The 22,892-nt window shown below is 39.2% G+C and overlaps 1 protein-coding gene across 1 annotated transcript; it reads right to left on the bottom strand.

Annotated features, from left to right (window-relative positions):
- Nucleotides 1-4,523: 4,523 nt before the first annotated feature.
- On the bottom strand, nt 4,524-22,767 carry slc30a7 (solute carrier family 30 (zinc transporter), member 7). The gene is made up of 11 exons (NM_203925.1): nt 22,575-22,767; nt 20,136-20,237; nt 19,159-19,272; nt 15,316-15,403; nt 13,261-13,390; nt 11,711-11,896; nt 10,897-10,944; nt 9,857-9,992; nt 8,071-8,161; nt 7,530-7,679; nt 4,524-6,707 (listed from the first exon to the last, which is right to left on the bottom strand). The coding sequence occupies exons 1-11, from the start codon at nt 22,652-22,654 to the stop codon at nt 6,660-6,662; spliced, it is 1,173 nt and encodes a 390-aa protein (NP_989256.1). The 5' UTR covers nt 22,655-22,767; the 3' UTR covers nt 4,524-6,659.
- Nucleotides 22,768-22,892: the final 125 nt, after the last annotated feature.

Raw genomic sequence — 22,892 nt, 5'->3', positions numbered from 1 at the left:
TCATTAATTTCCAGCACTACTAATCCCCATTTAATATATATTTATTAAGGCTTACAGAAAACTGTGTTTTAACTTTCCCCTTGCACAAGAGGCACTGGAGGTGAAACTGCCCATGAAGTAATTTGCAATAATGTAAAAGGAACCATGTAATTAATATTTGCTTTTTTTAAACAGGGATGAAATCTGAAAGAGGAAGTATGAAAGAAAACTAGTGAAAATGAAATAATATTTGCTAAGCCTAAAGTAGCATGGCTTGCTAGAGAGAAGGGCATGCTTTTTTTTTTGTTGAGGTTTTAGTCACATTACCAAAAAAAGTTTAACCTTCAGAAGCCAGCTGGCTGGGTGTATATATTTAACATACCCACAACAGATGGGTTGGTATATGTAACACTGATTCATGTCTCTACCCAAGCCTTGAATATATATTCAGAAACTGACATTTTCTCTGAGAACCAGTGTACAGCAGTGCTGGGCCAAGCTGACCAAGCACCCTAAGCAACCAACTTGGCCCGCCCCCCTCCCTTCGCGTGTGAACGTGTGCAAGCGAGCACACGACGCGCGCACACAGGGGATGGGGTTGCAAGGGCCACTGCAGTGGGGGGAAAGGGTCCAGAATTAGAGCTAGGAAAAAAGAGGCAGGTAGGCAGGTGCCTCTTCTGACTACCCCTAGTTCCGACCCTGGTGTATAGTATGTTTGCCCACAAAAACAACTGGCCTTTCCCAGGTCCAGAGATTCAAAACAGGCCCTGGCATTTCAGGTACACAGAGCAGCTCCAATAACTATTGATGGTCTATCTATGGCATCTTAGAGCAGCCCCTCATTTGCCAAAATCTACAGATTGTAATAGGAAATATGAATAATAAGACACCTGAGTACAAAATAAGGCTTGCATGCAGATTTACCAAATGCCTGGGGTGGTGGAACCGTTGAGCTGACTATGCCTGCGGCAACCAACATGGCCATTCAACGTGCTCCAATAAATAGCATCCATATACTGTATGTAACTGACTTGCTGCAATCAAAATCAGATGCTCATTCCTTCATTGATGCTACTTGTATTGAGGTGAAACTATTCCCGTTGTGAAACTTGTGACACAACTTTACATGCATATTGTGCAAATGCAGGTGCCGACAATTATGCTGGAATTCTGGGTAAATTATGTATTGTAAGTAAGAAGGTGATTCTGAATTTTGCACTTGCTGCATACATGAGGCCTATTGTTTGTGTATGCAAATATAGGGAACATTTTCTAATTGGACCAGTGTTGTTAATGGAGTACCACAGGGGTCAGTCCTTAGTCCTTTGCTTTGCTTTTTAAAGGAACAGTAACACCAAAAAATGAAAGTGTATAAAAGTAATTACAATATAATGTACTGTTGCCCTGCATTGCTACAACTGGTGTGTTTGCCTCAGAAAGACTACTGTAGTTTATATAAGTAAGCTGCTGTGTAGCCATGGGGGCAGCCATTCAAAGGAGAAAAGGCACAGGTTACTTAGCAGATAACAGATAAACCCCCATTATATGGGGCTTATCTACTAGTTATCTGCTATCTAACCTGTGCCTTTTCTCCTTTGAATGGCTGCCCCCATGGCTACACGGCAGCTTATTTATATAGTAGCTTTTCTGTAGCAAAAACACCAGTTTTTTGCAGAGCAACAGCACATTATATTTTAATTACTTTAAAACACTTTAATTTTTTGATGTTACTGTTCCTTTAACTTGTTAATTAATGACCAAGAGGTGGGCATACAAAGTACTGTTTCTATTTTTGAAGATGATAATAAATTGTGCAAAACTATAAGTTCCATGCAGGATTCCATGTGATTTGACTAAACTGGAAAACTGGTTTAATGTTTTTAAGTGCAAAGTTATACACTTATATAAATAAGTCATACACTAAATGGTAGTGTGTTGGGGGGATCCTAAATCAAGAAAAAGCTTGGAAAGCTGGGAAGAACAAGCTGTGTAACTGCAGGCAGTGCCACTCAGTGGCTACTAAAGGAAATTAAGTAAAGCTTTGCATACAAAAAGGCATAAACACGAGGGATGAAAACATCATTTTGCCTCTTTATAAGTCTCTGGCAGTGAAGTATCTATAGAGGAAGCTTACCCTGCAGTCGCTGGGGGTAGGTGGGGTGCGGGGAACAAGGGTGTCCAGACCATGGGGTATGCTCCTTCTATAACCGCTCTTGTTGCTGAAGTAATGCGCGTCCACGGTTTAATATTTGCCAAAGGCACTTATAATTTGGCATGTACAAAGGATGGGGTTGGTGGCCAGGTCCATGCAAAAATTGTTTGCAGCGCCATGCCACTGGTCTCTAGTAAGGCCTCACTTTGAATATACAGTGAAGTTTTGGGCTCCAGTCCTTAAGAAGGATATTAATGAGCTGGAGAGAGTGCAGAGACTGCAACTAAACTGGTTAAGGGGATGGAAGATTTAAACTATGAGGTGAGACTGTCGAGGTTGGGGTTGTTTTCCCTGGAAAAGAGGCGCTTGCGAGGGGAAATGTTTACTCTGTACAAGAACATTAGAGGGGATTATAGACAGATTTCTGGGAATATATTTAACCATAGAAAAGATCAATGCACCAAAGGCCACCCCTTTAAACTAGAGGATAAGTTGAAGCAATGTAGGTGGCTCTTCTTGGTGAGGGCAGTGAGGTTGGGGAATGTCCTTCTGAGTGATATTGTAATGGCAGATTCTGTTAATGCCTTTCACAGTGGCTTGGATGACTTGAAAAAGCAGAATGTTTGAGGCTACAGTTAGGGGCACATTTACTAACCCACGAACGGGCCGAATGCGTCCGATTGCGTTTTTTTCGTAATGATCTGTATTTTGGGATTTTTTCGGAAAATTGTCGCGACTTTTTCGTTTAAGTTTTAACGCTACGAAAAAGGTGCAACTGTTCGCGCAAGTTTTAACGCTACGAAAAAATCGCCAGATTTTGCGCAACTTTCGGAATGGCTACGAAAAACTCGCGTTTTTTCGCGCAAATCGTATTGGTAACAAAAAAGTCGCGACAATTTCCGAAAAGTCGTGAAGACACCGAAAAAATCGCAAAAAATACGAAAAAGTCGCAAAATGTTCGTTTTCAAATCGGAATTTTTCCAATTCGGTTCAGATTCGTGCCTTAGTAAATGTGCCCCGTAGTGTAGATATTGCTATGTATAGATAGGTTGGTAAGAGTGTGTGTCTATAGGTACATTTGGAGGGATTAAACTTGATTGAATTGATTGGTCGTGTTTGTTTGTTTTTTTAACCCAGCTTAACCATGTAACACTATACCAGTAGCTTTTTTTTTATGACCTAGGGGGAAAGTCTTGACAAATGTGGGAAAAACAAATTTCACACTGGGTTGAAACATATCTAATGGTCCCCTTACTGTTTTATTGTTTCTTATCCTATAAACAATTATTTCTAGTTGGTACATACAACCAAAAAATCATATCAGTAAAGCAGGCCGTATATTGGCCCTCTCCATAAGCCAATAAGCTGCCAAGTTGGTCTGGAGTCAGCAGGATGTGTCAGACTACACATGGCAACATTTAAAGTGGACCTGTCACCCAGACATAAAAAGCTGTATAATAAAAGTACTTTTCAAATTAAATAAGAAACAGTGTCCAAACCTGCCTACTTGCTGTGACTGTGTAATTCCAGGACTGAATGAAATAAGATTTATATTACTTATATATAGTGTAAGTGAAGTTTATTTTGCTTAACAAACACAATAGAAAAGAATTTCGAATTATTTCTTAGGGTGACAGGTCCCCTTTAATGTATATCAAAGAAACAACAGTCACCATAACTTCCTTTACTTGTGTCTTTTTCCCATTCATTTGACGCATGTTATAGACGCAGCTTTCAGTGCACAAAAGAGCTTCTTCATTTCATATTATTCACAGCTGCAGTACCCATGAGCACTCAGATCTGCATTTTAGCACTGCTGCATTACACTGCGGTTTTCCAAACACAACATGCTTTATTTATACAGGTATCGGACCCCTTATCCGGAAACCCATTATCCAGAAAGTTCCAAATTACGGAAAGGCCATCTCCCATAGGCTCCATTTTAATAAAATAATTCACATTTTTAAAAAATGGTTTCCTTTATCTCCAATAATAAAACAGTACCTTGTACGTGATCCCAACTAAGATATAATTAATCCTTATTGGAGCCACAACAATCCTATTGGGTTTAATTACTGTTTAAATACTTTTATTAGCAGATTTAAGGTAGGAGATCCGAATTACGGAAAGACTCCTTATCCGGAAAACAACATGTCCCAAGCATTCTACATAACGGGTCCCATACCTGTATGCAATTGATGCACGTTCATTATATTAAAACAGAGAAATGCCTGTTGAACTCACAAAATAATGTAAATATAAACATATATTAACACAATACTTTGTTTTGGAGTGTTCAACGTGCATTTTAATAGATACCCATTCACTCCTGTGTGTACAACACTTATTTTTATAGATGGCAGTTGCTATCGGAATAATAAAACATTTTTTCTTTTAAAAAAAAACTTGTATTTTATTATATATATGAATAAAATTGTGCAATAAACAAAAATCAACAATTTCCAGCACTTTTTTTTTTTATTTTTGTAAAGTTAAAATTAAAATAAAATGGTCTTTCCCTTGCAATCTGCCCCTCTGTGAGTAATTCTCAGGTCTCTGTAACAAGAAAATGATTGATGGGCAAACTGAAATCATCTTTGGGTTAAAGCAATATATTCTAGGGATATCAGATCTGTGAAAATGGTCTGCTTTCTTGTCTAGGCCATATTCTTACACCATGACTACCTTGCCCAGCATGGTGCCATCTACTGCAACTTGTCCCTATGAGTAAAAACAGTTGTTTGGGAAGTTCAGGAGGTGGTTGAACTGGTAGGTGAATCCCACAGTAGATCATTGCTGAGGTTATAAGAGTATTCACTGATTCACTGCTATAGTTTCAAAATGCCACCAACCTCTCTTCTGCTTGCAAGCTTGTAGTAGATACTAATATTCATATACTCTTGTATATGCTTCTCTGGCTGCAGCTTACCTGCTATATAGGGAAACTTGGTTTACACCATTTATTTACCAAAAATATGCCTTCCAGTTGACCCTGAGCAGGCAACTACCGGGGGCTATTGCTGTTATATTAGAAAGACATAGTGGGGCTCACCTTCCCTGCCATGCTCAAATGGAGATCGTTCCATATTTTGCTGGGCAACCTAGCCAACTGTGCAGACTTGTTTTTAAGGTTTTACAGCTTACTACATTTCAACATTAGCATCAAAGCCAATGCTAATCTATACCCCACTGAACCTGCTATTTGTTTGCTAATTTAAAATATATATATTACAAAGATCACTGCACAGGAAAGCAAAACCATCTTACTCCTGAACAGCTTGTGCAGCAAGTAAAATACTGAAATGTTCTCCCTAGTTGATTTGCTCTAACTTTCTGCAGTACCTTCATTTAAAAGTCTTTCCTTTGAACCGGATAAAATCTATTAATTTAAAAGAAAAAAAAAAAAAAGGAAAAGAAAACACTTAGTGGGTGTGGCTAAAATCATCCCAGAAGGCAGAGTTTTGTTTCCAATATGTCTCTGTTCCAGTTAAGAGTTCACAGAATTCCAGACGTTCACAGTTAAGATGCCCTGTAAAGCTCACTGTGCGAGATGGACTTTGTAATGTCTTCTTCATATTAAATGGTGGATCAGAGGAAATAGATTTGATTTTTTTTTTTTTTTTTTTAAAAAGTGATTTCCTTTTACTTCCCAGAAAAGTTGTTTTGTGGATGTCACTTAAAAAACAACAAAAAAAACAATGAATGCATATTTCAGTTTTACATCATTAATCCATTGTCTCTGAGGTGTATAGGCTTCACCACCAGCAGCATATCATTCACATGGTACGTGGAACATATAAAATCAAAGAACAGTAATGTTCTTGCTCCAAACAAAAAAAACAAAAGCACTTGGAGTCACTGGCTGAGCTGTAGCGGGCAGGGCAGTGCCAGCCAGGATGGGGAAAGGCACTTTATAGAACAAGGTGTTTGCAGGACCCATGGGGGTTGTTACTAACCCCCCAAAGCATTTTTTTTTGCTTCCTTTCATATAAACAAAGCTGGCTCAGCTCTGTATAACACTGGTGAAATTGATAAGTTGACAAAAAAAAATGAAAAACTACCAGCCCTTTACAGTGGGAAGAAACAGCCATCGGCAGGAGGATAACAGAGGCTGGATTTTGCATTTTGCACTACAAGCTTTTTCCAAATTGGATGCCAAGTCACTGACACAAACGGTGTCACTGAGGTAAAGTGCAGGTACAGTAACTGAGAGAATGTGGTCATGATCAATTCAGTGTTTTGCTGCAGATCTCAGTCAGAGAGAGTCGGTGATGGGTTGTACAGATGTTTAAAAAGAAAAAAAGGGAAGGCAAAAATTGACACTTGGTCAGAACTCTGTACAAAAGGGAGCTTTACAAAAGATGGCATGGCCTCAAGCACGGGGAGGCTGCTCCTCATAGAGGAGTCATACAAGAGGTATTTGGTCCCAATGGCTGCAACCCTGCTTTGCTGGGTTGCTTAACAAGTGTGGAGGATCCTAGTGTTCTGTACTGCACTTTGGTCCCAAGAAATGAAGCCATCTGGTGGGTTACATAGCCGCCATGTCGATCTGTACATACAGCTGCCTGACACCAGCCTGTGAAAAGGAACAGGATAAAAATATGTCATTGTCTCACCAACAGCAATACAACAAAAAGGCAAGTTCACCTTTAAATTAATTTTAAGTATGATATAGACAGGGATATTTGGAGACGATTTGCAATTGGTCTTCATTTTTGTGGTTTTTGAGTTATTTAGCTATTCGTTCAGCAGTTTTCCAGTTGGGAAGTTCAGCAGCTATCTGGTTGCTAAGCTAAGTCAAAAAGGACATTCCATTATATCTTTAATCTTCCATTGTGCTTTTATTATGCATAGACAAAAATAAAATGCAATTGCCAATTCAAAATGGCATCTCACTACTTGCATGCTGTAGAACAATTGTAGGTTATATTCTCATGTGAAAGCAGGCGAGACACTCCGGTCTCACTAAAGTTCCTGGTCACATACTACCGAAAGTTACTTTCACTAGTAACCACAAGAGATGAAATTACACTCACATGCACAGAGGAAGAACATAGAGCAAAACAGAGGTTGGCACCTCCGTAGCTCTACATAAGAACAGCTGGCAGAGAACCCTTTAATGGTCACCTGTACTGGAAATGATTTCTGGGTTACTAAAGAAAAAAAATCAGTGGTGGCGACTTTCACGCCATAGGATTTTATAAAAATCGCTGCGACTAATCACACTGCATTTGCACTGTGAGTATTTGTCACCACGTCTTTTTAAAAAGCAGCTGCTACTAATCGCTGTGTGTGTCTTCATCCTTACAGCCTCTTATGAATGGCTAAAACTAGAAGTCACCTATGAACTAAACAGATTTATCTCACTAAATGAAATCATTTCCCCCATGTATCCTACCTGTGTAAAGATGTTGTGAGTCTGGCTCAAAATCCAGCGGGCATCAGCTTCTGGTCCAATGACTAGCTTTAGTGTTCCGATATAGACGTCTGTGCAGAGGGTCCAGAAGTGTGGCTCTTGTAAGTGGTAGACACCCTGTAACTGTTGCACCTACAGAAAAAAATATATATATATATTATGTCTGACAAAAGATGTGCCGATAGTGCCCTGCTTTGCGTATGGCATTGATGTACAACTCTAACACTCTCTGCATCCATTAGAGAAACAACTTTAGCCTTTCAACCCTTTCATTCAGATGTTGTATTGACATAAGAGGTGCAAATTTGTGCCATAAGAAGCAAATAAATGCTGCACATGCATTATATTGTGGAGCTTAATTATTAGAAGCCCCATAAAAAGGATAATGACTCAAGGGAATCACCCTTCCTTCTTCAGATAAGGGGAAGTTACAGTTGCCAGGGGATATAACAAGCCAGGCAAGTTTGCCTGTTTCAATGGTGTTTTTAAGAGGGCAACAGGCAGATTGCAAAAGATTTCATACCCGCTGATAACACTGAGGGAGTACATGGTCCAGGGATGGAGGAGTCCGCTGCATCAGGATACCAATGGATTGCTTAAGAAGAGGAATAACACTGAAACAGGAAAGCTTTGATTAGTTGAGAAAAGACCAAACTGCATAACTAAAACTGCGATTTGTGGCCAGGTTTAGAACATTGGGTCCTACAAATAGTGGCATGTTCCCTATGCAGTCTCTAGCACAGAGGCCCCCAAAGTTTTTGACCTGTTGAGGAGCAACATAAGTGTTCTTCATAAGTCTTAAGTATGAAGAGAAAAAACCTACAGGCATTCTGTAAGTTACTGCCTGAACCCAATAATGTTACCCATTAAGTGGCCTTTAACTCTGCACTATGCAGCATTTTCAGAGAAATTAAATTAACTGGATAAATGCATTCCCTCTCAAGTCAGTGTCACAGAAAATTGTATATGAGTGTATGGGGGTAGCTGCTGGGCTTTCTTTTGTTATATTTTAAATTTGCATAAGACTGGAAACAAACAGTCTGCGGCGTGTGGCCTACACTGGCCCCATCATTTACCCACCATGCCACAACTCAGTTTAAGAGGCAGAGACATGTATGGGTGTAGCTTCAAATATAAACCACAACAGGATACACAAGTGAAGCATGAAGCTAAGCTACAAAACAAGTCTTGACAGAGGTTTTGGTGTGTGACATGGTGTAATGACCCAAAAGACCAAGATTGCCAAGTACTTGCAATGCATGCCACCTATAAAGCAAAAATGCAAGCTGTCAGAAACACAAAGTTGAAAAGTTAAGGACTGTTAATCTGGTTGGCACAGAATAGAGAAATGTAGCTGTGGCTGGTAGTCCAAACTCAGACTGGCAATGCACGTAAAATCCATGAAAGGCACCTGCACTGCTCACCCAGGGGTTAATAATATTTTCATTTAGGTGGGGCCTATTTTAGGTTTTGCTTTGTTGAACTTCCTCTTCTAACTACTTTGTTCCTCTGGAGGGCAGGGGGGCCTTTTATTCAGCCCCCCCAGCAGATGTTCTTAAGAACTCTTTCATAACCTCTGTGGTTCATAGATATGAGCATAAAAACAAGACATGACACACGCTGGTTAAAGGAAACACTTCAAATCTCAAGACTGCTGTCCCAATGGCCATAAAGCAGAAAAGGCAAACAGGTGGTTTAAAGACTTTAAAGAATAACTAAACCCTAAATACAGAAGCCCAAAGCATAATGTACAACATTTCTAGCCTACTTCTTTAGTTAAGATTTTGTTCTCATTGAAGACTTTTTGGGTGTGAAACTTGGTGAGGAAAAGATATTAATCTACAAAACTGTGTTGGTACACTCTAAAGACACTATGAAGCACAACCTGGAAAGTAGTCAGCCACCTTCAGCTTTTAGTTTTCTGCTGGGACAGATAAGCAGATGTGAGTCCCCACAGTCAATAATGAACTGATATACAAAACGTGCCATATGTTTGCAGAATTCAAGCACATGACTGAAAAACCATGGGTTTTAAATTTTTATTTAACCTATACCATTCTAAGTATTACCTGGAAACAAAAAACATGGAGAGATCAAAGAGGCTAAAGGTAAAGTCACTCAGCTGACCTAGCCCAAATATGGCCATAAATGTCCTTCCACCAGGATATGTATGCCAGGTGGGGGGAGGGGAGAGAGATTCTATTGGACGATCAAGCATGTTTGATGTTGGTCCAGCGACTCTTTTACAGCTGCTACAGTGCGCTGATAAAACAAAGATTTTGTACCCTACCGACTGCCTCCTTACTTACCTTACAAAAATAAGAAGAGCTATGAGCATGGAACAAATAGGATCTGCAATCATCAGTCCGTATCTCTGCATCAGGATAGTGGAAATAATCACCCCAACGCTGCCCAGAGCATCAGCAACAATGTGCAAAAATACCCCTGCAAAGGAGCCACACGTAAGTCAGCTAACATTATGAATCATACAAAGTAAAATGCCAGCATGTCCAGCAATAATAGGGGATAAATCAAGGTCTTGCAGTAGAAATTCTAAAGAAATTCTAAGAAAAGCTAAAGCACAGTGCTGTAAGATAACTTCTTTAGCTCACAGAGCTTTGAGATTTTGAAGGTATATTACCCAATGACAGATTTGGACATAGTAAACATATTACATCAGTGCGAGACAGTGGTCCAGCATGTGGCCAAAATTCAGCAGATCACTGGAGTAACCAAGTCTCATAAAAGAATGCTCCACCGGCAGCATTCTACCTATTCTAGACCTTCAAGCATACCCAGACAATATTCTGCTGTCAGAGAATTCTGAGAAATGTAGTCCAGCAGATTCAGGTTAAAATTCTATTGTATAATGTATAAGGATTAAAATATGTGTAAGGAAATAATACTTCAATGATGTTCCAAAATATAACTTTGGCTGTCAGAGGATGATGGGAACTGTAAATCATCAACACTTGGTGCATCAGACTGGACATTATAGATATACAAGATTTGCCCCAGCAGTGTCTGCTGGACAGCGGAAAGCCTTTTTGCAGGGGACCTGACTGAGCCATGTTTTGGAATAGCTGGCTCTTAGTATGAATAAATGTAACTTAATAAAATAATTCCCAACAATAATAGCTTTTGAATGTACAATATATTTCATACTGTAAACTCAATTTCTAAAGTAATAAGAATTATGATGAAGTATATTCTATCCAAGAGTACATACATATTCTCTTTAATACATCTGTACTGGAATGAAAGAGAACTCTGTATAAAAAGTATTCTAGTGCCCTCTAGCTGACAGTTACTAAAGAGTTGGCTAGTATTAGTTGTCATTGATACCTACCTTCTAAAATCTGCTTGCTGGATCCTGTATGCTCCTCTGGGGGCTCATCTATAAGAAGAAACAAATATTCCTTCACATGCTTGCAGAAAGTAATATTTCACAAGCCAGATAATTTCCCTAGATTGACTCAACAAGTTGCCTAGATTCTATATACTAACGTACTTACAACAAACAAATCAGTGCCCTCATCCCCAGCAAAAAAAAAAACAGCCAAACGGGGGAAAAAAGGAGCAGCCAGTGAAAAAATAAATAGATAAAAAAATAACAAATAACCACTTCCCCTACCATGCCCCCACAGAAGTTGGTAGAACTGTTTGCTTCTGTAAATACATAGCTCAGTCTGACCTGCTCCTGTAAAATATCTCTAACAGAGTGAGTGTGAGATGCAGAGCAGGGAAGCCTCAAAAAAATGCCTGGGAAGAACAACATAAATAATGGGCAAACAGGCCCTACAACTAACAAATTAAGTGTCTTTGGGCTGCCAGAGGCCTTCCCGATGACCCATGCACATGTATGCACACTTACACTCAGTAAGAACATAGGCCTGTCTATCACTTGCAAGTGCTATTTATGTGTTAATCTAATGCAGGACAGAACTCACCCTTGTTTTCTACTATAAAAAAAAGAAGTGTATGCAATATGCAATACTAGCACACAACCAGTAACACATGAGTTGCACAATCAATCTCATGGAAAATAAAAGCTATCAAATGTGATACAGCTATAGCTATCATTGCATGTATAAAAGACGTGCAGTATTGCCAGATAGCAAGATATTGCATGCAGACAACCATTAGACAGTCTCCTTACCCACCATGACAAGAACTGCCATAGCCATGGCCATGTTTATGACTTTGATCGTGGCTGTGTCCATGCCCCTCTCCGTGACTATGGCTGTGTCCATGTCCCCCTCCGTGGCTATGCCCATGGCTGCCTCCATGGCTGTGGCTGTGCCCATGACTTAGAGATCCATTAAAAAGTGAATGGCTGTGTCCATGACCTAAAAAATGAAAAAAAGAGCAAGAAAATAACTGATAATTGCTCCTGCTGCCATGGTGACATGAATTACTATACAACTGACCATAATCTCAAAGCAATCTCACTCCTGTTAGGCTAAAACTACAGGTAGAGTCAATAATTTAAACGCAAGAACAAAGCAAAAAAGAGGCAAATATATTCCACTACTGATATTTCTACTATATTACACTGCACTATAGTCACCTGCATGAGATTTTTAAGGTTAAGGGAGTTCACCCTCTGATAAATATTTCCCCTTAAAACCCCATACAAGTAAATAAAGAGCATGGCTTTATTTATAAATATGACCTTTATGCCAAAGTCACACTTAGGGGCCCATTTACTTACTCACGAACCGGCCGAATGCGTCCGATTGCGGTTTTTTCTTAATGATCGATATTTGGCGATTTTTTCGGAAAATTGACGCAACTTTTTCGTTACCAATACGATTTTCGCGAAAAAACGCGAGTTTTTCGTAGCCGTTACAATGCGCTCGTATTTTGTTGCGACTTTTTCGTAGCCTTCATGCTGAGTACGAAAGATTCGGATTCATTCAAGCTTCAGTATGGTGACTTTTTTGGAGTCCTATGGGAGGCTTCCAAAATCATGCTAAGTCTGAAATTTCGCCCGCCGCTTACGAGCGCTCAATACGAAAAAGTCGCGACAAGATACGAGCACATCGTAATGGCAACGAAAAACTCGCGTTTTTTCGCGCAAATCGTATTGGTAATGAAAAAGTCGCGACAATTTCCGAAAAAGTCGTAACGGTGCCGAAAAAAATCGCAAAAAATACAGAAAAAGTCGCAAAATGTTCGTTTTCCAATCGGATTTTTCCAATTCGGATTCGAATTCGTGTCTTAGTAAATGTGCCCCCTAGGGTACAGTCCACTTTTCTCCCTTAATGTTTTGTAGGTGGGTACAGAGAAGCAGATCTGCTCTTATCAGCAGTTCCATGTAGCCACACTGACAGGTATAGCTTCGGCTTAAGAGCAGCTACACGGAGCAGAGATCGTGAAAGCAGCAGAAAAAGTGAAAGCAGGCATTTTCGGGCTGATCTCCATTCTGCTCCGAGTAGCTACACTCAGGCCACAGCAGCTACACAGAGCTGCTGATGAGAGTGGATCTGGTTCTGTCTGTCTGCCTACATAACGCAGACAGAGTGAAGCAGACCATTGGTCAGGTGTGACTTTAGCGTTGTCATACTAAGCTAATGAACAAGACAGTTGCTTCTCCACATCACGACAAGAAAGACAAAAGTATGTTAAAATGGATACCTGTACATAACACTTTAGATTTACTATCTATATATGGCCCTCCATTTTCAGGATCAACTCATAAAAATTATACCAGATTCATGGGAGTGCCCATGTCCTCCTCCGTGCTGGAACACAAATATGCCAATAAGGTTCACAAGAAATCCCAGTATGGAAACTGGAAGAAGACGTTCATGATGGACCTCTGGTGTGTCAAGGGCTCTCTGCAATAAGAGAAGGAGGCCAAAGGATTAGAGCTAACATCTCAACGAGGGAAAAGAAGAAAAAAAAAAAAAAAGAAGACGACCAGAACACTGAAGTCCCACAGACTGAATAAACAATGTGTATAAATCAATATGCACTTAGAGGGGAGAGGGAACTTAAACTGTGATTTATATATTAAATATTACATATAAAATTAGATGAAATTCATTCCTGAATGATCCTGGCTTACTAAATATCTCAAATGTAAATAACTCACATGCTGCATCTAAAACACCCGGGAGGAGGGAATACATGTAAGATGAAACCATTCTTTATTTGTATTACATAATTAAAAAAAAAAAAAAAATAGAAAACAAATGCTTGCTGCTGAACATAAGAAAAAGTAGCAATTCTGTTTTGTGGAGAGATCTAATATACTGATATGTGCAGTCTAATCCAGCAGGCAGTGATTATTCTGCTTGCCATGTGCAACTATCCATACCATATATTGATTGTTTTGTTATTGCATGCACATAATGCACTCAGTCATGATCTTGAATCACAATACTAGTACAGCAACAGATGGTGAGTCCGACAGTGCGACTACTGGACTCAAATCTTTTTTCCCTCTGGGAAATTGATGAATGATCTTCAGCTTTTGGCTCTGTGGCTATAAAAGCAATAAAGCTCACCTCCCTGATAAACCGCAATTCTTTTTATACAGCATCTGTATATGAAGCATATAGTACTTCAGCTGCTACTAACCTACAGATCTTAGCATGTGTGAAAACAAAATACAGTGGCTTACTAGGAATGCAGGAAATTGTAGCTGTGTGGTACATGATTTGGCTCATAGTAATAAATCACAAACTGGATACTTACTGCTAAGAATGAAAAAGAACTAAAAGGTTGCCTGTGTATGGCAGTACAGTATGAGTTGCAATGCCAGTGCCAGAGGGCAGTCTTTGCTGTACATTTAGTTGTCCAGCTTTTGCTCAACAACAACTTTTAGCCACAGTCAGGGAATCATGTAAAATGTAGTTCAGCAGCTTCAAACCCACGTAAATATCATCTCTTTGAGTTCCCTTTCTGCAGCCTTTGTAATTAATTTACTGTTGACAAGAAGGACTGATAATGAGGAGGCTGCAAGGAGATCTGTTCCTGGCTGGGTGAGTTTATGCCATGATCTGGAGGCTGTATATAAGGATCTGTTCATGGCTGGGCGTGTTTACGAGATAATGAGGAGGATGTAGAAGGATTTGCTCGTGGCTTGATGTGTTTATGAGATGAGGAGTCTTTATATAAGGATCTGTTAAGACTGGGTATGTTTATCAGAGGTAAACACACATGACAGTAACTATAGAGAAACCTGCAGCACAGTCCCAACATTGCAGCATTAGAGCTATGGGTTATTACCGCAGGCAACTGTATAAATTCACAAGCCAGAAGAGGAAGACGGAAGTGTTAGGTAGCTTGCGGGAAGGGCAAGCGAAAGTGCTTAACTCGAACTCGTCCGCGACCCACAAGTGATGTGCCGAGGTTGGCCCGAACCCTCCTGACCCATGGGTCCCATGGGTATCGGGCTGGCCAGCACATCACTAATGCACAATGCTTCGGATTTCAAAAGTAGCCCGAAGTTGCATAATACCACACTCTGTAGTAATTTTAAGTACTTACATGCTCTTATATAGTGTGCTCTTGACCCATGGCTATTGCGGACAACTAACTGCTCCGAAATGGCTTTTCAGGGGCAGCAATAGGAATCGCCGGTGGAAAGCCCTTGCGCAACTGAAGTGATGTGGAGGGCTTTCCACCTCTGACTCCTATTATTGCCAGTGGAAAGCTATTTCAGAGCGGTTAGTCACCCCTGATAGCAGAGATCTACTGCGGCCAACTGAACCACACAGTGGGTCCTTACCCTGAAAGGTTACAAAATATTACTTACTTCAATCCCCTCAGAAAAGATGAAAAAGGCTGTGAAGATAAGAAATAGCCCATTCACAAAGCCAGCCAGAACTTCTGCTCGAACATACCTAGGTGGAAAAATAGAATGTAGTTAATGTGCAGAGAGACCAGATCAGACCCCCGCGACAAAACTCCCCATTCGCGGGCCTCGAGAGGAAACTTGCGCGATTTCACTGAAATCGCGCCACCGCGTATGTCATCCCACCAGCGATTTACATTTTCACCGGTGGGATGGCATTTCGGGGAGATTAGTTGCCCGAGACACGGGAGATTTGTTGCGGGCGACTAATCTCGCCGTGTGCCAGAGCCCTAAAAGTAGGCAATTTGAGCTACCCCTAGCAATAAAAAGGTTAACATACCCAGCCAATTACAACAATATTGTATGTTTGAGATCCTGTTTCCATTGTTAGGATCTTTGCTTAGCAAACACTGTGACGCTGGTTGCTCCACATCCAAAACTTAGTGTCTCTCAGAAGTCTGAACAAACCCAGCTGCCAAAGCACTCCAGCTGTACATTGAAAACCATACGCTCAGATACACTTATTTTAATAAGAAACAATGGTAAGCTCAACTGCCCAAGAGCAATAAACCCCCATAGTAATTATCAAAATCTATAATAAAAGATCATTAGTTAGAATAGTCACTTGGTGGCATGACTGTACCATCTGATATATTAACATGCATTACTTGGCACAAGTGTATAGCTCCAGACTGACCATAAATGTAGAGATATCACTGCTAGTTTGAGCCAAGTCAGTAAACAACATGACAAATATCCAATGTCTGTTACAGTCATTTATTAGACATAAGCTTCCTGAAAACATTTTATGTGGCTACCAAATCTTGAAGTGCAATGCCAGCATTAAGAATGACATGTTATCTGGTACATTAAAATCTCCACAGGATGGCTATAAGTACAGCTAAGGTGTATAAAAGTGGAGCCTGTACAATTACTACTGAGCAAAAAGTTAACAGCTTCCATAAAAATGATTTAAATAATTTGCTATTACACATCTGCTGTAAAGTGACTCATCCCTACAAACTACATTTATTTATGTGGCATAATGCTTTTTGCATTAGAATTATTTAGTCTCCATGGGGTGTAACAGGAAAGGGGCGGGAAGCTTGGCATTATAGCGTCTGATACTTATACTTTATGTTGTAACAGTCTAGAGTCTGCAAAAACATAAATAAATAGAGCTATATGCCTATTTCAATGTGTTTCAATTAGCATATGTGGATAATATGTTCACAAGGAGGTTGTAGTTGAGAACAAGGTAGAATGCAATTTTGTCAAGATCAAAGGTTAAAATTAACAAATGCCAGTGATAAACAGTACCGCTGGTCAGTCTGAAATCACAGAGATGTAATCTATTTTTATGAAATCATAAAAGTAAATGAATTAACATAATAAACTGAAGCTGCACACATTAAATAACACTTGGGGATCACATTCAAAATGATGTTCTGGAGAATGGCATTACTAAGTAATACAAGTAGTAATGAGACAGGTCATGCCAGAAAAATGTGGTTATTCTTCCACTTTACAGAGAGCTGGTAAGGCCCCAACTAGAAAATGCCATTTTATTCTCCAGTGCTCAAATGGGACATTATTAAGTTAGAGAGGGTCCAGAGAAGGACAACTAAGCTGGTAAAGGGTAGAGAAAGTCTCAGTTATGAAGAAAGACTGGCCAAGTTGGGGTTGATTACACTGGAGAAGAGGAGTTATATATAATATATAATGCTTTATTTACCAGTAGGTCCTTCTATGCGGACATGAGTGCACCCATTCTGATTAACAGAAAGAAAGTTCTGTGAGGCTGTAAAGTTGTGGAATTCCCTGATACATTAGATAGCTTCAAGAAGGGGTTGGATAGCTTTTTAGCAAGTGAGGGAATAAAGGGTTATGGGAGATAGCTCTTAGAGATAGGCTTCAGATAGGGTTTTTTTTTTTTTTACCTTCCTCTGGATCAACTAGCAGTTAGGCAGTTTATATATAGGCATTAAGGTTGAACTTGATGGACCTATGTCTTTTTTCAACCTATATTACACTTGCATGTGACTTTTCGCCACATTAATATGGTAATTGAAATATTAAATACTAAATAGTGGATTTGGTGCATCCCTACTTATTTTATATCATTTATTTGTGGTTCCACCAATATATATTACATACAGGTATGGGATCCCTTATTCGGAAACCCATTATCCAGAAAGCTCCGAATTACGGAAACCCCGTCTCCCATAAACTCAATTTTAATCAAATAATTCAGAATTTTAAAAAATGATTTCATTTTTTCTCTGTAATGATAAAACAGTAGCTTGTACTTGATCCCAACTAATATATAATTAATCCTTATTGGGGGCAAAACAATCCTATTGGGTTTAATTAATGTTTTATTGATTTTTTTTAGTAGACTTAAGGTACGGAGATCCAAATTACGGAAAGACCCCTTATCCAGAATACCCTTGGTCCCAAGCATTCTGGATAACGGTTCCTATACTTGTACAGCATTTTCCTGGTTTTCTATTTTTCCAGATATTACAACTTTCTTTTTTGGTCCCCTGAGAAATGTAAAATGAAAGCCCGATATTTCAATACTGGGACCAGAAAAACATGGGGTAAAATCTGGGAACTATTTAAGGCTATACAGTGCAAGCCTTGTCAATTTGTTGCTTCTGATGGTCAAGTAACTAGCACTTCTGTAATATTTATAAAGGGGCAAAACTATGTTAAATAGGCAAAGTTTGTCATTTTTTTTTTTAAACTAAATACATTTATAAGAAAACAAGTTAAATGTTTCACTTGAATTCAAACATTTTTTACCTCACTCCATACAAGATTTATTAATATAAATTTTCAACTGATAAAAACTGGGTAAGAGTTTTAAAGTAGTAAATGTTACAATTTTGGTGCTTAAAAAATAATTCCTAGCTCTGTGAGTATATAAGAGTAACAGTTCATGGCATGATTTACAGCATTTTGTAGCTCTATTGGCAAGGAACAAAACACCCCAAATTGCCCTCCCATCAACTTGGATTTAAAATAACCTAAAAGCACCCACTGCAGTTTAATGCAGCCAATTATTGTTTGAAATGCCAAGTGCCTTGTTTTTTTAATCATAATGCACTGGACAAAAGTGAAATGGGTGCTTCCAATTCAAAGTTAATGAAGCGCCAAATTTGGAGCTCTAACTCAACTCCTATTTCATTACTGTAAAAGTCATTACAGGTCATGCAAAAGAGGTGATTTCTACTATAGTGAAAATAATGTGAAAACAAGTCTTAGTGAATACTTCCCCAAATCATCATTTATAAGTTAAGTTATATAAACACATACAAATATATACTATAAGTCCCTTTGTAAACTCTTTGATACTGAATGACAAAAAAAACAACCAGTTTCTGTAACAGTTGCCCATATCACAACATATAAGTGGCACTTACCATTTAAAATATGAGTTAAACATTTATGCATAATTAGAAAGCACAGAGAAATAGTAAAAGCAGATTTACAAACCCTTCCAATGTTTCTTTTCCAACTTCTATAAATATTTTCATTATGATCACAACTGAGATGGGGCATGCAGTATGCTGCATTTAGGGCCCTACTGTTTTGTTTGGTTTCTCTGCCTCTGGCCACAGCACAAAGGGACACTAGTGCCTTTCACTCTCTACTTGTTTGCATTCATCAGTGAGGTTTAAGTATACAGAAAGCTTGAGTTTCGTCATGTACTGTGGCATTAAAAGCTGACAATAACCACAAAGGAAAGAGTTACATTTTGTAAAAATATTATATTTTTAGTTAATAGTAAAATCTTACCCATATGAAAAGGCTTCATTTGTTTTCCACCGAGAAATTACAGAAGCTGCCAGGCCAGCCAACAATGCAGTGCAATCAAAGAACATATGAAAGGAGTCCGAAATCAAGCCCAAGCTGAAAGCAAGGTACATCAGGGTTTGTAACACATCAATAATCATTCAGCTAATACCACATCTGGCTACAAATCTGTTGCAATATCATATAGAAATAGAGGATACACCATACAATCAGAGATTAGCATTCTTGCACAATGTTGCCTGTGACTATAAAGGATTATATACTGGTTTAATACATTTTTCCCCAAGCCAGATTTCAAGGATACATGTCTATGCCATTGGTGCCATAGTGTAAAAGCTTTGAATTGTGTAGCAGTTACTCGGTCAGTTATATGCAATTGTATGTTTTTGAAATGAATATTGTACTTTACACTTTGGAATACCAATGCAAACAAATTGGCAAAGCCAGAGTAAGTCTTTAACTTGAGATTCTTCTCATATTCTAATTCTAGCACTGAACACAGATAGGGCTAACCTATAGGTCAAAATAATATGGTTTATGCACATTATAAGCGCGCAACAAAAATGGCTGTTCATGAACTCTGATAAAAGTAAACTTAGTTCTACCTATTATCTATATGTTATAAAACATAAAGTGAAAGTAGTTTTCTGCATCTAACAGAGAAGTGTGAGGACAGGCCACATTTATTTGTGGTTAAAAATGTCTTAACTGCAAAATGGTGAAATTTAAATCACACAAGTTCAAGGGGTATTTAAGTTGTGCCAACAGCTAGCAGAAAGGCCCAGCTCAGTACAACTAATGCCCACAATTGTGAAAATGACTACTAGCTTAGTATACACTAAAAACTGAAAATAAAATAAGTCCTGAGGATAGCACTCTGGGCAAATTTATTTTCATTTTTTGGGGGGTTAAATTATAACTGGCAAATAAACCTCACATTACCAGACTGTGACTGTTACCTGTTGCTCCAAATTCCATAGAAAAGCTCCACGAATGCAAAGGACAAATTCAAACAGAGAAAGCAAAAAAGGTTCCTTGATGTTGTGTCGGAGAAAATGGATCTAAAAAAAAAAAAAAAAAAAAGACAGGAGAAGTGAACCCATAGAAAAAGATACACTATGGATGAAATGTTGATTTGTACAACTTTTGGCCAAAAAGATTTTTACACAATAGGCTCCCAACAAGCACTGGTCAGCTCTGGCCTATGTGGCTCTATATGCAGTCTAAAGGTGGCCATACCCGGGCAAATTCAAGTCCTTTAGACCAATTTGGCAGCTTTTCTGCCATGTACAGAACCCATATGGGGCTCCCCAATCGATATCTGGCTAAAAATGGGCCAGGTATCGATCGAGCAGGTTTGATTTTCCCATCTGATCGGGGACTAAATCAATTCATTTATGTGGTATCAGTCCTATAACCTTTGTTGTAATTTGGCCCTAGGGTCAAAGGATATGCAGATAGGGGTAATCAATATGCTACCTTAGGTGGGCATATCAGGAGAAAAGGTTGCCAAACAAGCTGATCTTAACGTGTATGGCCACCTCAAGTGTCTGTCCAAAACTTTTATTTAGATAAATCACTTATTTTACCAATAATCTCAGGAGAGTTGCATTAAAAAACCTTATGCATACATATATAATGGCAAGGTAATCATTTTTTTGTGTTTCCTTACAAAAGGAAGAGAGCATGGATAAAGTTAAAGGGATGGCAGTAGGACACAAATGACCACAGACATAACTCTGGATCCATGGGGCCAAGAGCCACCCGTGCTAAAATTGTAGGACACCCACCGGCCCCCTATGCAGAGGAAGCAGACTTTGTAGTTACACCCTTGCTAGTAAAAATAAAAAGTGATCAGGACCCCACTAACAGCCACAGAATGTAACTCCAAGAACCTAGAAGGGTCATGGTATAATTTTCACTATTACATTTAATTAAACTCCGATTTGTTATAGACACCTTTTCAGATATCACTAAATATTGGGGATATTTATGAATCTTTACAGTGAACAGTGAAAGGGAAAGTGAGGGGAGGTAAAACTGATGCTTACTGCAAAAACAAGACAGATAAAACAGGGACTCGATTTTGACCGCATAGCCCAGCAAGGCAGAAATCCATGTTGCTGCACCACCCACTCTCAAAATCTGCCATAGTCCTCAAACAGCTTGCCTTATTTGTATCATTATTAATATTTTGCAGTGCTGTACAATAGAAGGGTGAATCCATCAAATATACAGATTACACAGAAACACTATTCAAGTGAAACATGAAACAGATAGATCACATAGATGCCCGGAGTTTCTCTATTTTGCGGCATATAAATGCACCATCACATATTACATCTGTTTTCATCAATTTCCATGTTACATAATTTCATTTTTTTTTTTCTTAAAGGTTTTCAACTTTTTTCCTCTTCAACCCTCTTTTCAGCTTGAAGTGTTCCATTAGTTATCTTTCTATTCAGGCCGCCTCCTGTTCATCTTTCAGTCTGTCACTGAAACCACCACCTGCTACAGTAATTTGCCTTTCCAAACTAGAAAGGAAAAAGCTAAATTATTTAAAAACTAAAAAAAATAAAAGAATATATTAAAAATGAAGACAAAGTGCAAATACTCTCAGAATATTCCTGTCATACTAAAAATTAATATAAAGGTAAACTACCCAGTTAGAGAACAATGATGCCATTCTATCGCACAGTGCTGCGTATAAAAGTAGCACTTTATAAACAAAAATATACATACATTACTGCGTACAAGCAGAGAAAATATGTATTTCAGAAGAAAGACAGAACAAAAAGATGAGGACACTTTCTATCCATGTGAGCATATTATTATGCCATACAAAATATATTATAGAGCTGTGGCTGGCAAATCATGGGGCTGCCCCACCCCCAATGATTCAGGGCAAGATACATTGACTCAGGACCCAAACTGGGGCCAGTTAAGGTGAGATTTGGAGAGAATGCCTACTTGCTCTCATTAATGCTTCAGTGAGTTTAGCATGAAGGCCAACAAGAGTGAGAATGATAGGAGAAACACATATTTGCTGTTCTATGGAAACTTCGGATGAATGGCTGATCCAGCAATGTTCTCACATATATGTAATCCTGTCATGGGGCCAAGGTGGGAGGGCCAGACCAAACCTCCCACCTCACAGGGGGGGCTTGAACAAAAAAAAGCCTGCATCCCACAGTTCTATAGTGGAAATCTGTTTGCTTTAGATAGAGGTTAAATACACTTCCAGTCGATATCAGTACGGCTCCCCTGCCAGCACATAAATAAATACCGACTCCAAGCAAATAACCGAGAGCCATATCCTAACAAAAGTATCATGGAGCCACCATTACTTGCTAATTTAAGTCATTTCATCTCACTCATTTTCCTGAGCCCCCACTCACCTGATCCAACCAGACACTTTCCGGACCAAGTTGAATTTGGGAGGTTTATATTCATCATCTTTAATAGAGAGAGGCAGCATTTTGGAAACCGCAATCCCGATAACGCCAGAGCCCCTTAGTTACCCGGAACCTGTCAAACGCAGACCCTTTTACTTCGCGTGTAGTTAGAATTCCCCCGATAAGCTCCGCGATACAAAGTGCCAACCCGTGCTGTGTACCGGGAGCCGCTTCCGACTTCCGGATAGGACACAGGGCGTGGCCAAGAAATGACGAAGCGACACACTGGCATCTGGCAACCAATAAGAGGTGTTGCCGTCA

Source organism: Xenopus tropicalis, chromosome 4 (genome assembly GCF_000004195.4).
Source record: "Xenopus tropicalis strain Nigerian chromosome 4, UCB_Xtro_10.0, whole genome shotgun sequence".
In the NCBI taxonomy this organism is placed as follows: domain Eukaryota; kingdom Metazoa; phylum Chordata; class Amphibia; order Anura; family Pipidae; genus Xenopus; species Xenopus tropicalis.
This window is presented reverse-complemented; position numbering and strand designations above follow the sequence as displayed.